Genomic DNA, 13,140 nt, shown 5'->3' with positions numbered 1-13,140 from the left:
ATTTACTATTTTACAACTAATTATTACATCCACCTACTAATAATAATAAAAAAAGCGAGAAAGCAACTCCCATCAAGTGATTTGAAAGTGGATTTATTCATGAGCATCCTATGCTATCAGTGTTATTTACGATTGGCTGTTTCTAGCATGAATGATTTGTATATCAGGAACACCCAATTCAGCCTACAGGGCAAATCAGTGCTCCGTTGATTTATCTGACAGGTATCATACTCACTCTTGGTGCACTGCTGGCAATCGAACCCGCCCCTTGAGATATAGATAAATTCGCAACAGAATTGCTCTTGCTGGCTTGCTTGTTTCTGTCATTAACGCAAACAAAATAGCTGCAACTCTAAAACATGCCCCCCCCCCATTTGAGTCCTACTGTCCTTATGTCCCCCCTCCCGTCAACGTATAGATACAAACCTCTGACCATATTGATCGACACTCCCAGCAAAAACTGAATCCACACAATGTACAATCCACTTTATTGCAGCCTTCATCTCGATTGATCATGATGGAGCAACTAGGGCATTTTCTACTATTTTCCATCTTCCATTTCAGTGTTTGCACGTCATCTGCATTTGACCCAGTCTCTTCCTTTTGTTGTATCAGTTGCTTCATGTTTTCCTCGCAGGTTGCAACATGACGATGGCTATCTTCTCCGCATTGCAAGCACGTTTTCTTGTAACATGTTGGACTATGATATTAACATTGTAAGTATGTACCAAAGCTATGTGTAGCAATACCATCTTACCAGCGCATGTCTGGAAACATGGAAATGTGATCAAACTGCAGTTTCTTCCATGTATCTGGTCTCAATTCAAGCTGCAGTATTTTGAGCGAAATATCCTTTGCCTTGGTTGTCTGATCTACTACTTGGCATGTTTGCAGCAGTTTCTCAAGTAATTGATGGTGGATATCTATGATGGTCGAGTTTCTCCACTCCATCTTTTCAAACAGCCGCACGTAGTATTGTTGTTGAGCCTTGCACTCGATCAACTTCAATAGGTGCTCATCTGAAGTGCATTTTGAGCTGGCTGTACTGAGGAAGCTGCCTATCATGGCAGCTATCACTTTGGATTGACTGATAGAATAAGCATGAGCTGCGCATACTTTCATGCAAATCCCGTACTCACTTTTTATCATAGATCCTTTTAAAATCACATGGGGCCATTTCCGTTTCACAATGTGAACAGCATCTAGAAAAGCTTCGAAATGGTTGATTGAATTTGTTGTAGAGTTCAGTGATTGCAGCAGGCACATATTTCGACCATTCTGCCTGGTGGATATACACTCTGCACACGGGGCATCTGATTTTTGTTACGCTGAGGCCCCAGCTTGATTGAACCACATCCGTAACATAACTGTAGCTTATTTGTTAGTGCCATGCACGCATTTTTTTTTCGCAGTGCTATTCCGTACCGTTGAAAACATTCCAAACAAAACTGATCTCTGCAGTATTCCAAGCACAAGTCCAATTTAGAGTCAAAGCAAATGCTACATCGCTCCAGGTATCGGTTGAGATTGTCTTCGTCGTCTTCATCATTCATATGAGCGAGATCAAATAATGACGGACGCTGTTGTTCTTTGTTGCTTGTGAAAAAGACATTGATAATGTACAGAAATCGAATGTCTCTTGGAATCACCATGATTTTGATCATGAATCTTGATATGGATATACAGCATTTTGTTAGTACATAGACAGGGAATAGTATCAAGAATATGACGAGCAGTGAAATGGGATGCTTTGACCATGCTTTGATTGCTGAAACAGGAGTTTGAATGAACAGACGATACAAATACTCAATAACGATGATGGTCAAAAGGTGCAACAGGTAGGCGGATTCATTCATTTTGCCATTCACTTGCTGCTGCTGCTGTTGCTGCTGCTGATGTGCTTGTCGTTGGCGCAAGTCATTCATGGTTTTTAATGTGTATATTTATACAAGGGAAAAAAAAAAAAAAAAGAAGGAGAGAATCTAAAAAGGAGAAACACTAAATGAACATAAGAAATGCACACACACATTCAAATAGAGTTACACACATTGCGATCATGTCAACTTTTCACACTGAGCCACCTATGCACTTTATTTCTTGGTGAATCCACTAGCTAATTGATGATTCTCCCCAATTACAAAAGGGATAGTTGCTTTTTGATAATAGTCTGGATAAAGTTCAATGTTGTTGATGACTGTGTCCAGTAAATGAGCTTGTCCTGAAACAACACCAGGCGCATCCGAGAAGGCAACTGCTGTGATGTGCACATGAAAATGATAATAAGACGGTTGATAGTGGATGAATAATCGCAGCTGACTTGGTGACAGACCTGCTTTCTCCTTGACAAGTCTGTAGCTTGTCTCTCGTAGCTTTTTCAAGAATTTCAAATGTTGGCTTGAGAGTGATCGCAACGACAAAATATCAGATCGCATCGAAATAGCTACCCAGTACAGGGTCTCGTCGCGTCCATCCCATTTCATATCCGGCAAAATGACAAATCCATTCTCAGGATCACAATCATGGAAAATCACTCGATCCGCCTCAGCTGAACCATGTAGGATGTTGTGAACCCATGCTGTGCGCTTTTCTGGGATGCTCTTGATGTACGGCAATGTGATGGATTCGTATAGTTCGGGCGTCTCGACAAGTATAACGCGAGATTGTGCTTCATATTTGGCAATATGGACATCTGTAGCTGGATAGATAGTTTTGATACGAGTATCAGGTTCCTTGCTCTCGAGATGAGCCATGCACCATCCGTAAATGTTGTTTTCAACAACATCATTCATCGTGTTACTATTGACAGTGCTTGTTAAGTTGGGTATATTCGTGGCATCGTATTGTGTCTTTTCAAACGAGATGATACAGTCTTGTCCGTCAATTTGGCCCAATACGTAAACAAGCTTGGTTCTTGTATCGTTGGATAATATACGATTGAATTGAAATTTTGAAACAATATCTTTTATATTGGACATGGTTAATGTGAAAAAGGATGGCGATGTCGGAAAGACAAAGCGTTACAGATGTATCGCCTTCATGTTACGCGCACTGCCCAATTTGACATGTATTCTGATTACCAGCCATGTAATAACGGCCATGTCTAAAAAATTAGCATATTTAGAAACGAAAATAATCAAGAATCGCATGCTTAGTATCCTTAAATGCTAGTGTATAGCGGATGCTTGGAATTCGCACACAAACAACTAATACAAAAGCTTTTGTCTAGAATCCCTAAAACAGTTACAATTGACTCCAAATAGCCGCTCTTTCTCAAAAGATAGACCTACTGACCCTCTCAGGAAAGAGCCCCCCCCCCTTTGTCTTTCATAGCTTAACCGTATAATAGCTAACATGCTGTAGAAGTCTACAAAATCACGTGATTATATAATTACTATATATGGTAGATACTATATATAGTAATTTTTGCCCGCCATTTGGACACTATCTGACTCTTGCGATATATATTTATTTAAGAATTGACATAATTAGAAGGAAAAATACCAGACTGTCCATTCAATGTGCCTTCCCACCAACCGCTATCATCTTTTTTGGTTACTGTGATAATATCGCCCTGTCGGATATTGAGCTCCTCTGCATTTACAGCCTCAAAATCATACAGCGCTACAACAGTTTCAGTAGGAGGAGGAGATTGAGCTGATCCAGGCATGGGTGGAGGCGGTGGAGGTGGAAGAATGTCGTCATTTTGAATGGTAGTGTCATCAACAAGCTGATCCACAGCTAGAGGTGTTGTGGGAGCAGCATAGTAACTATCCGAGGCTGGTGCTGCTGTGTCTGTATTAGCTAATGATGCAGCATTATCTTGTTGGTTAATGTATTCTATGTAGTTGGCAGGCACTAAACCAACTTGGTCTCCTAACTGTGCTTTGATCCAGCCAGTGCCATCATCTGGCTCTACAATTGTCAGCACATCTCCTTCCGTTATACTAAGTTCATCTGCGTTTTGTGCATCATACGAATACAGGGAGCGCATGTAGTTCGCTAGAGAAGATGTTGCAAGAGATGGCACGGTAGCTGATGTAAGTTCATTGTAACTGCTGGTGGAGTAGCTTGTTGGGATAGAGCTAATTGATCCACCACTAACACTTCCTTGTCGAACGGTTCTCGTGCCAATAGGCTGTAACGTGGATGGCGAAGGCTGAGGATTGATTTGACCTTTCTTTTTGCTACAATTAGGAGCAACTTTCATTTCGCATTTCGCATGACAGTTGAAACCACAAGCTCTACATGTAAGCCCCTTATTTGATAGACCCCAAATGGTGCTATTACATAAATCACAGGCTGTTGGAATCGTAAACGACGAAGCTTTAAAATCATGATTTTCTGCTCGCAAACCGTCATCACCGATATTCTGGATGATTAGATCGACCTCGCTTTCAACACGCACTTTCTGAGTTGATAACAGAGTGATATCTCGAATCACATCCATCAATTTCTGCAACAAACGCATACTCAGCATAGAACTAAAGTTACCCAAACACATCCTAGACCTACCTCGTTTGATTTATCGTAATCAGCGGAAGCCTTGTTTTCTATTGCTTTCACTGCTGATTCCAGTTGACTCACATCTGCAGATCTCTTTGATAGATCATCGGCCAACACATCCAATTGCTTGCGGTCCTTGATAAGCTTGTTGTTGAGGAAAATGACAGCGGAATCACTTGCCACCAGATTATCATCTCGATCAATGATGGTTTCTGCAGCATTAGCGCCGCCATTCCAAGGTATAAAAGTAAATGTGACATTCGCAGCCTTTTCAGTAGACTCTACAGCACCCAAAGCAGAGCGAGTAAACACACCCGCATCAATGGAAGGATCCAGCTTCTCGATGGACTCCAGTGTATCGTCGTGGCATTTTTGTACTGTTGTGATTAGCTTGGTCTCCATATCAATGTAATTCCTCAAAATTGACTTTAATGCAGTAATGCGAGATGCATCCAATTCTTCCAAATGCTGACAATGGTTTTAATTAACCATCAGTGGATCAAATTAAAATTAATGCAAAAATGAAAACTTACATCAGCCAAGACTGGGATATCGTCTTCGAAGTACTTTTTTCTTTCAGCATTGGCAACATTGATTGATAGCAAATACAGGTTCTTATCACAGATTTAATGCCCAAAACAACACACACTAGCAACAAACCCTACCTTTTTGTTGTCTCGGTTCAAAAGACAAGCGTCCATCTGTCTCTGCAATTTCTCGACATCGCCACTTGATTTGCTGATCTTAGCCTTGATACTTTCAATCTCTGCGCATGCATCGTCATACAACTGCTTAGCTTTGTCCTTTTCAGCGTATGTTCTATCCCTCTCAGATTTGAGTTTGTGGTAAAACGCAGCATGTTTCTTTCGAGACTCCTCCTTTCTGATAGCAGTGCTTCTCAGCGAATCCACAATCGCATTGTTCAAATCGTCTACCAAGCAAAGTCTGCTCTTTGCTAACAGTGTCGTCTGATGAAGTAATTGTGACCAAGCCGAAGCCGTAGTACTAAACTCCAATGAATCTCCCATTTACCACATCATGTCTGTGCTATACAAACCTGGACGTGTCATTCCAATCCCACTCATCTTGCTGGTCTGTTGTGTTGCCAGCCTTTTTGTTGCTATTGTGCGTTTTATATTTTCTCGATAAGGTGTCCAGCTTTTGAGCATATTCACGCTCGATGCTACTTCTATCCTTGATGAAGTTACGGAATTGCGTCAACGAGTTGATACCATCGCCCACATATTTTAATATTGAAGGCACTTGGTCCTGTTTGTGCTTGTGTGAGTATAGCTCATTTTGATATTCTTTTTTTCAACTGAAAATACTACCTTTAAGTCTGTACCAAACGTCATAATGTCTGTAATGGAAGAAAAAAAAGGAAAGAAAAGAAAAAAACAAAGCCCATTTATACTCAACTCAGAGTTTGATTTTTAGCATGAAAATATATACAGGGTTTTTATTATGTGATATATACATTGTGAATGGTAATGATTAATCTTCGTAAATGACCAATTGCTCGATGATATCAGACTGGATTCTGGTGAAGAAATCCATAAATTGTATATGAAGCTCCATCAGCAAGCTTGTGCGGATGTCGGTGGCATGCTGTCTCAGGAAATTGGCGTCCTCTTCAGCAACAGTGTCTTCAAACGACAGCACAATCTTCTTGGTACTGCTGAGCCAGTGAAACCACGACCGCTCCTGCTCCCTTTCGTACAGTGCTACCATGTCCTGCTTGATCTTTTCCAAGAGACTATAATTGTCCACTTGATCCATCAACTTTTTGGCGACAATCCCGTTCAAGGATGACAAGAAGGACAAGATCTCTTCCTGATCATCTGCATACAGCAGCTTCTTGTCCCAGACTGTAGGCCAGTGGTTCTTGACAATGGGCTCAATGGATTCATAGACATGCGTGTTCATTGCTTGGATATGCTTTCCAATGAGTGATGGCATCTTGTTGAGCTGTTTATCTATTTTTGCCATGATAAAGAGGAGGTTTTAGATTTATCTAAAATTCCATAAAAGTGAGTACCTCTTTACCTGAAATAGTTTTGAATCCCATTGATTCCGCTTGTAGTGTTAATATATTCTTCATTGACTCTTTTGGTAAGTGAATCAAATTGATCAAGAGCTCTTCGCTTTCAGAGCTGAGCGTGGTGTCGACAAGGTTCTCGTAGTATTCAACCACGCTGCTATAGACAGTGTATTCTTGGGCGTCAATAGGGCTTTCATGTGAGAGCGAGGATGGCACAAAAGCATGTTGTACAGGCAGCGCATTGACCTGGTTCAAGATGAACACCAAGCATACAATAGAGCAGAGAAATAGCTTCATTGCAGTATCAAGAGAGAAAAAGATGAAATGAAAAAAAAAAAAGAAGGCGGGTCAATTTGTATACAACATGAAATATGAGGGTTTATATACGAATGGATCCAAATCATTTGCATTTCACCCTTGATTGGCTTGGGCAGAAAGGAAATCGGTTAAATCAAGTTTCGGTTTGAATTGAATAGGAGACATGTATTAGTTTGAGAGCGTTTTTCATGTATAATTTATGTGGGGGGGGGGGCTGACAGCAGCAACAACATGATATAGGGACATGATATGCACGCATTTGTTTATGCTTGGTGATAGGATGGTTATTTATACATATTTAGCTGACAACGTTACGTCTTCAGATAGACGTCTAACTCTGCTCTTTGTTCTACGATTCCATCTCGTGGCGTGTCCTCACATGTCTGAAGCCGAGGTATACGGTAGCGGATTCAATTGGCACAAGGTGTTTTGAAACTCAAGCCTGGCATCATTGTCATCATGCTAAGTCAGTTACAAGGTTTACTAGTAGCATTTATTATAAACAGAGTCTATTGAAGGGTGCAATTCAACAAACGTATTGAATGCCGTGTATCTTATTTTCCAATGGCATACCTAACAATAAACAATAACAACGAGTAAATGAACCGTGGTATATTTAGTTTCGTGTTACAGTCAATTACATACCATTTTTCTCTACAATCAACCGCATGCCTTCTCACTAGACGTTTCTTATCGTCCAACGCTGTTGATAATTCCTTGACCACGGATGGCTGGAAGGGCCTCAGTACATCGGGCTTTCCTTTCAGGGCGATGCTGGCTAGACATTCTAGTGCAATTGTTCTGACATTAGCTGACTGGAATCGGGTCAGTCTCAGCAATGCATGAATAAAGGACCCAAGATGTCGTACGACGAGGTCCTGGGCATTTGGCACAATGTTATGTGCTACAGTCAGCGTAGACGTAACGAGATTACTGTCGTGTGACGATAGGGCAACAATGATCGGCAGCATGAGCTATTTTGAGGCGGGTTAGCCGGTTTGAGACGGTGGTTTTATCCGTCATAAAAGAAACTTACTCTGTGTAATTCGTTTGTCGCTACTTGGCTTGGGATGTTCTGTAGCACATGGATCAATGCCAACAGATAGTTTACTTGCAGTTCGGGTTGGCGGATGTCCACGGATTCAGCACCATGCATGAGCTTTCTAAAGCAGTGTGTAAACACTCTTTGTTTGAACAAGATCTGCAGATCAACCGGTGTGAGTTTGGCAGAGAAAAACAAACATCAGAATGGCACCACACACTTACTGATACAACGGCATGCGAACTCTTGTTCAAGATCAACTCGTCCTGATGCAACAAGATGATGAAGCTATCAGCAGCGTCTTTTCCTAATTCGAGAGAACCACATTGTTTGATCACACTGTCCAGCAGTTCAAAACCATATTGATGGCCACGAATAATGAGCGCTTTGATGATCCACACCAAGATAACAAACGTCGGTCGCTTGTTGCGTGCGTCGGCTGCTGTCTCCAATGTTGGCAAAACTGACTCTGCAACTAGATGCTTGACATGGCTTAGTAATTCATCTATTGTTATACGTATTCAGTCAGTCCTATAGTTCCGAGATGTCTGCTCTGATTTCGGTTTTACCGTTCAGCCATTTATTTATAATTGAGGCTGCGATTTTTGACAAGGCCAATCTCTTCATTTCGGAAGGTGTTTGTATCGCTGTCTGTATTAAATTCGTCATAAACCCGGATAAACTAGGTGTAGGCAACTGGACCTGTCAAAGGGGTTACGCCAGGTTAGTATCACATTAGTCATAAGAAGAACAGAGTAGAAACTTACAGTTTTACTGCAATTGCTGATGATGGCAGTGAAGAGTAAAGTGATATCAATAGCAGAAGGCAATGTCTTAATAGAAAGTCAGATCATATCCAATGCCATACAATATAGCACATCATAATTTACCGTAATATCACCAAATATAGGCAATGAATCAATGTGTATGTTCTGGTCCAGCTGAGAGGCATCGCCCTGCACAAACAGTGTGAAAGCATCGTTGATAGATGTTTGTTGTTCACTACCAGGTGCTGTTAGTACATGCAATCACCTTGCTCGCCACTGGATCCTACCTGCTGCTAGATAGTCTAGTTGTAATGGCTGCAATCATGGCAAATATTTCAATTAATGTGTTGTCTAAATACCAGCTTCCCTCATTTCCAGAGACAGACTTTATGCATTCAGCCAGTACAGTAGGCAGCAGCGCAGTTCGTCCGTAAATCACGATTTCACAGTCTTTGGAAGCAGCCTTGTAAATCTTGAGCAAAGTCAATGCCATGTCATGAACAAAACCACAGTTGTCTTTGCCAACGTGTCTACAAGCAAAATCCACCTTTTCCAATATGGATTGTACAATGATCTTGAATACAGCAGGATGTGCACCCAAGACTTGAATTTCATCCAGTCTGTTTCTGTAGTTTTCTGATATGATGGGGTTGTCTAGGCTTGGCAGGCATTCAAGGAGAGCAGGGAAGGTGCGTTGACCTAATATCATTGGGTATAACTTGGATACAACGCCAAGTGTGGATAGAGAAAGTGCTCGTAATTGCGCGTCTTCCTGCATTAATTGTCCTGTAAGCTGATCTACAGTCATGTTCACCTCTTCGCCCTTCAAGAATTGCTTCATTAGGACCATCTCGTGAATGCCCTTCAGACTAGCTTGTTTGAGCACTATGTCAGCTGTGTCGAGCGAAAGCATAAAGACTTGCAAGATTTGCTGCTTGTACATTAATAAGGGTGTTTGAAAATCACGGTCGTATCCAACGTCTTCCACTGATCCATATAGCTTCTTGCTGGCAACTAACAATTCAGTCAAGATATCGAGTATGGCTTTTCTTCTAATAGTAGGGTCTGTTGTCTTATATTGCTGGCAGATGATGGGAAGTGCTGTATGTGTGACAGATGTGCATGCTGGATCAGATGCTGATGCTGCTGCTCTCAGGATATAAGCTGCTGATCTGGCATTTTTCAGTTCTGGCTCCTTTAGTTCTTCCACACATTTGTGTAACAGGGAATCGATTGCTTTCTCAACTGGATCACGGATATTGGCAATACTGATGCCTGTGCCTAAAGTGGCCACAACATTGTGGATAGCATCGAGCGCAACTTGTACCATGGAAGCATCGGCTTCTTGGTACACTTCTCTGACAAGAGCGTCGAATAAATCTTGGGCATGAGGCAAAATGGCGTGTGCACCATAAGCGGGAGCACAAAGGCCTATTGTTTCCATGGCGTCTTTTTTAGCGCTGCCTGTAGTTGACAGCAGCTTTTCTATCAATAATGGTGTAGCATAGTAAGCAAAATAGGGCGTTGCTGCTAAGCATCGTCTAAGGCTGTCTTTAAGATCTTCTGTAGTGATGCTGAATGGATCATTGGCTGGTGCTGCAAAACTGATGGGGAAGTAGCAAAATACAACATCAAACAAATCTTCAATGTGGCGAGAAATGTCGAATCGATCAATGATAGCTCGCACTAGCTCAAACGCAACCATCAAATTACGGGGATCTTTTTCGCCATCCATGCAATTGATGAAACCGCCTATGAAATTAACCTTGGATCGTTGCGTTTCTATCAAATCTGTCAGTTATCCCTTTTCCTTGATCTGATGAGCAGCTAGAGTTTTGTACCTAAGGCATATTTTTCCAATGTCTTGCCCAAAATGATCAGAATTTTGTACCGGCTCTGTTGAGGTAATTTCTTGACTTTGATATGAGTGAAAATACTGCATTGTTAGAGATTAGCCATCGCGCAATACAGTGTTTACATGTTTTAATTTATTTACGCATTGCATAACTGAAGCGCATCAGTGCTGGAGATGTTGTCTGATTGGATTAAGATTGAGAATATATCAACAAATCTAGGCACAAGAACAGGATCGTCTAAACGCTCGCTTAAGAATTGGATAATCGCATTGTCTAGATATCGATGAGTGTCAATTGGATTGTCATAACTTGCATTTAATGAGCTTTACTTGTTGTGGAATCAAGCGATGATTGACTAGGTGTAACGACTTGAGCCAACAGTTCAATACCTATCACATTTATCCCTTGTTAACTATCACCGTATTATATCATTGTCATGTGCAATTTACATTTAGTTCGACATACAGCATCTCCTTCATCCCAAAATGAAGCGAGACACTTCAAGACATCCACAAGACCCGTCAGATTTTTGGTAGAATCTACATGACGTAAAAAAATGTGAGCTGGTTGACACGGCCCCAAATATCCAATGCTCTTACATAATAACACATAGGCCAGGAGCGATGGCTCTACTTCTGACCTTTCAGAAGCGAACCATTCAGTTAATTTTTGTGAAATGTCCATCAGGTTTTTGTTCTATAAGGACGGCCTGGAGAACGAGAGAAAAGCAAAAGAATGTTTAGAGTGAAAAAAGGACTGTACAAAAAAAATCTGATAAGCAAGGACCTAATCTCTCTCGCCCTATTATAAACAAATAAATTTTTTATCTGATTGAAAACTGTGACTAGAGATGACAAGATCTTTAAAAGGTTCTTCACCAATCGAATACCATTTCTCAGGGGGGAAAAGCTGGATGCTCCAGTGATATTGGATGCAAACATTGGCCCTAATTTGTAATGTTGGTGGCATGCATCTTGCTTATCAGATCCAAATTAAAAAAATCAATAAACGCGTGTAAAAGGCATGAATGCTTCTTTAATATAGACCTGATCAAAGTATACTTTCAAATGTGGAACGATCACTATTAGTACTTGTATTTGAAGTTAGCCTTCTTGATCTTTTTGGAGCAACTGCAGTATTTAAAAACATGCGAGCGCTTTTTATTTAAGAGAATGAATGTCCTTGTCTATTTCAGTCAAATATTGTAGGACTCGCTGAGTAGTCTCCTAATGACATTTTTAACTCTACTCTCGCTTGAGGCCTGTCTAAAACTGCGGATCTGACTCATCTAAGATGCTCCACATCGGTATCAATGAAAACAACCTATATGTAATGAGAGAGCATGCTAGCACAACCTCTTCAATACTCAAATATATACAGAATACAGCAAAATATGAATGCATTTGAGTCATGTTTTCTCGTGTTAGAAGTCATTTTAGATCGTCAGAATAGCACCAAACAGTTGCTCTCATATAGCAATTACTTCCTGACGCCTTTGCTCAACTTTTTGGGACCAAAAAAAAAATGGCCAAAAATCGACCAAAAAGCATGAGGTACCCCTCATGGTATTCTTCGAAAATCAAACGATCGCATTTTTTCACCTTGAAAATGAAGACTTTTGTTATGGTATATATTAAATCAAAATGTTTCTCTCGATCCAAGGCAAACTCTGAAACCACTTTTATGAGGTTTTCATATGCAGAATATGGTTATTTTCGCCAAAAACCTCATTTCATATTTCATCAAATTGCTCAATAGATTCATTCAAAGCACTTATAACAGTTATCACCATTGGAAGCACCTTGAAAAGCACTTCAAGAATGTATTAGAAAGCATTTTTTTTTTTTTTTTTTGTAGGGGAGTCAAGCTCCAGGTTTTATTTAAAGTCCTTTAAATGTCATGCTGAGGGATAGAAAAGACTGTTGGTGGACCCAATGTCTGCAATGAAGGGGAATAAGATATTTTTGAACTAAGTTGGGAAAGAAATCTACTACTAATAAGGTGCGACTCCTAGAGCCAGTACAGTCTTGCGGAAATCGTCAAAATATAGATCATGGATAAGAGTACAAAAACACCAAACGAGGACATCAGTACTACGTCAAAAAATCAAACAACTTGCGTTCACCAGGATTTGAACCGGGATCCTCCCGTTGGCATACGGGAGTTCTACCACTTCGCCCTACCACCAGGGACATGTATTAGAAAGCATACGGTGATCATCACAGTTTATATAGTCGAATATCATATAATAGATTAAAGGAGTCCAATAAAGACAAAATCTGTCCAATCTTGAACAGAAAAAAAAATAGACTGAGTTTGAATCAATTTTGGTGGCGGCATTGCTGCTGGCCAACCTAAATGCCTTTCTGTTGATGACAATGATGATTGTGATGCTGGTTAAATGGGGACCATGGATTCGAAAGGACAATTACTTAGCCTGAATACTTTTTGGGAAGTGTCGCCTCATAGTGATGTCTTTTGCAGTGATAATATCTGAAAAAAGTTGCTGTAGATCTTACGCAAGTCTTGTATTTACTTATGACTAGCTCTATGTCGCCATCGTATTAAGAGCAACTGTTTGGTGCTATTCTGACGATATAAAATGACCTCTAG

At 40.6% G+C, this 13,140-nt stretch overlaps 5 protein-coding genes across 5 annotated transcripts; all 5 read right to left on the bottom strand.

The window, feature by feature from the left end:
• Positions 1–126: 126 nt before the first annotated feature.
• PMS1 (ATP-binding mismatch repair protein) lies at positions 127–1,925 on the bottom strand (the record flags this gene model as incomplete). Its single annotated transcript, XM_064822717.1, has 6 exons — positions 127–183; positions 236–352; positions 427–700; positions 758–1,087; positions 1,140–1,367; positions 1,426–1,925. The coding sequence occupies 6 exons, from the start codon at positions 1,923–1,925 to the stop codon at positions 127–129; spliced, it is 1,506 nt and encodes a 501-aa protein (XP_064679317.1).
• A 165-nt stretch (positions 1,926–2,090) lies between these two features.
• Positions 2,091–2,975, bottom strand: ALG5 (dolichyl-phosphate beta-glucosyltransferase; the record flags this gene model as incomplete). The annotated part of the gene is made up of 1 exon (XM_064822716.1): positions 2,091–2,975. The coding sequence occupies one exon, from the start codon at positions 2,973–2,975 to the stop codon at positions 2,091–2,093; it is 885 nt and encodes a 294-aa protein (XP_064679316.1).
• Positions 2,976–3,469: 494 nt separating this feature from the next.
• Positions 3,470–5,858, bottom strand: POP1 (Ribonucleases P/MRP protein subunit pop1; the record flags this gene model as incomplete). The annotated part of the gene is made up of 6 exons (XM_064822715.1): positions 3,470–4,453; positions 4,513–4,971; positions 5,037–5,117; positions 5,169–5,508; positions 5,561–5,772; positions 5,835–5,858. The coding sequence occupies 6 exons, from the start codon at positions 5,856–5,858 to the stop codon at positions 3,470–3,472; spliced, it is 2,100 nt and encodes a 699-aa protein (XP_064679315.1).
• A 139-nt stretch (positions 5,859–5,997) lies between these two features.
• Positions 5,998–6,841, bottom strand: ATC70_003352 (uncharacterized protein; the record flags this gene model as incomplete). Its single annotated transcript, XM_064822714.1, has 2 exons — positions 5,998–6,479; positions 6,550–6,841. The coding sequence occupies 2 exons, from the start codon at positions 6,839–6,841 to the stop codon at positions 5,998–6,000; spliced, it is 774 nt and encodes a 257-aa protein (XP_064679314.1).
• A 575-nt stretch (positions 6,842–7,416) lies between these two features.
• ATC70_003351 (uncharacterized protein) lies at positions 7,417–11,211 on the bottom strand (the record flags this gene model as incomplete). Its single annotated transcript, XM_064822713.1, has 13 exons — positions 7,417–7,435; positions 7,508–7,836; positions 7,899–8,063; positions 8,129–8,409; positions 8,474–8,606; positions 8,672–8,737; positions 8,795–8,906; positions 8,959–10,453; positions 10,513–10,607; positions 10,668–10,800; positions 10,857–10,916; positions 10,977–11,066; positions 11,127–11,211. 13 exons carry the CDS (start codon positions 11,209–11,211, stop codon positions 7,417–7,419), a joined length of 3,063 nt encoding a protein of 1,020 aa, XP_064679313.1.
• Between the last annotated feature and the right edge of the window lie 1,929 nt (positions 11,212–13,140).

Source organism: Mucor velutinosus (assembly GCF_035048745.1).
Source record: "Mucor velutinosus strain NIH1002 chromosome Unknown tig00000165, whole genome shotgun sequence".
Classification (NCBI taxonomy): Eukaryota; Fungi; Mucoromycota; class Mucoromycetes; order Mucorales; family Mucoraceae; genus Mucor; species Mucor velutinosus.
The sequence above is the reverse complement of the archived record's forward strand: the minus strand, read 5'-3'. Positions and strand labels throughout refer to the sequence as shown.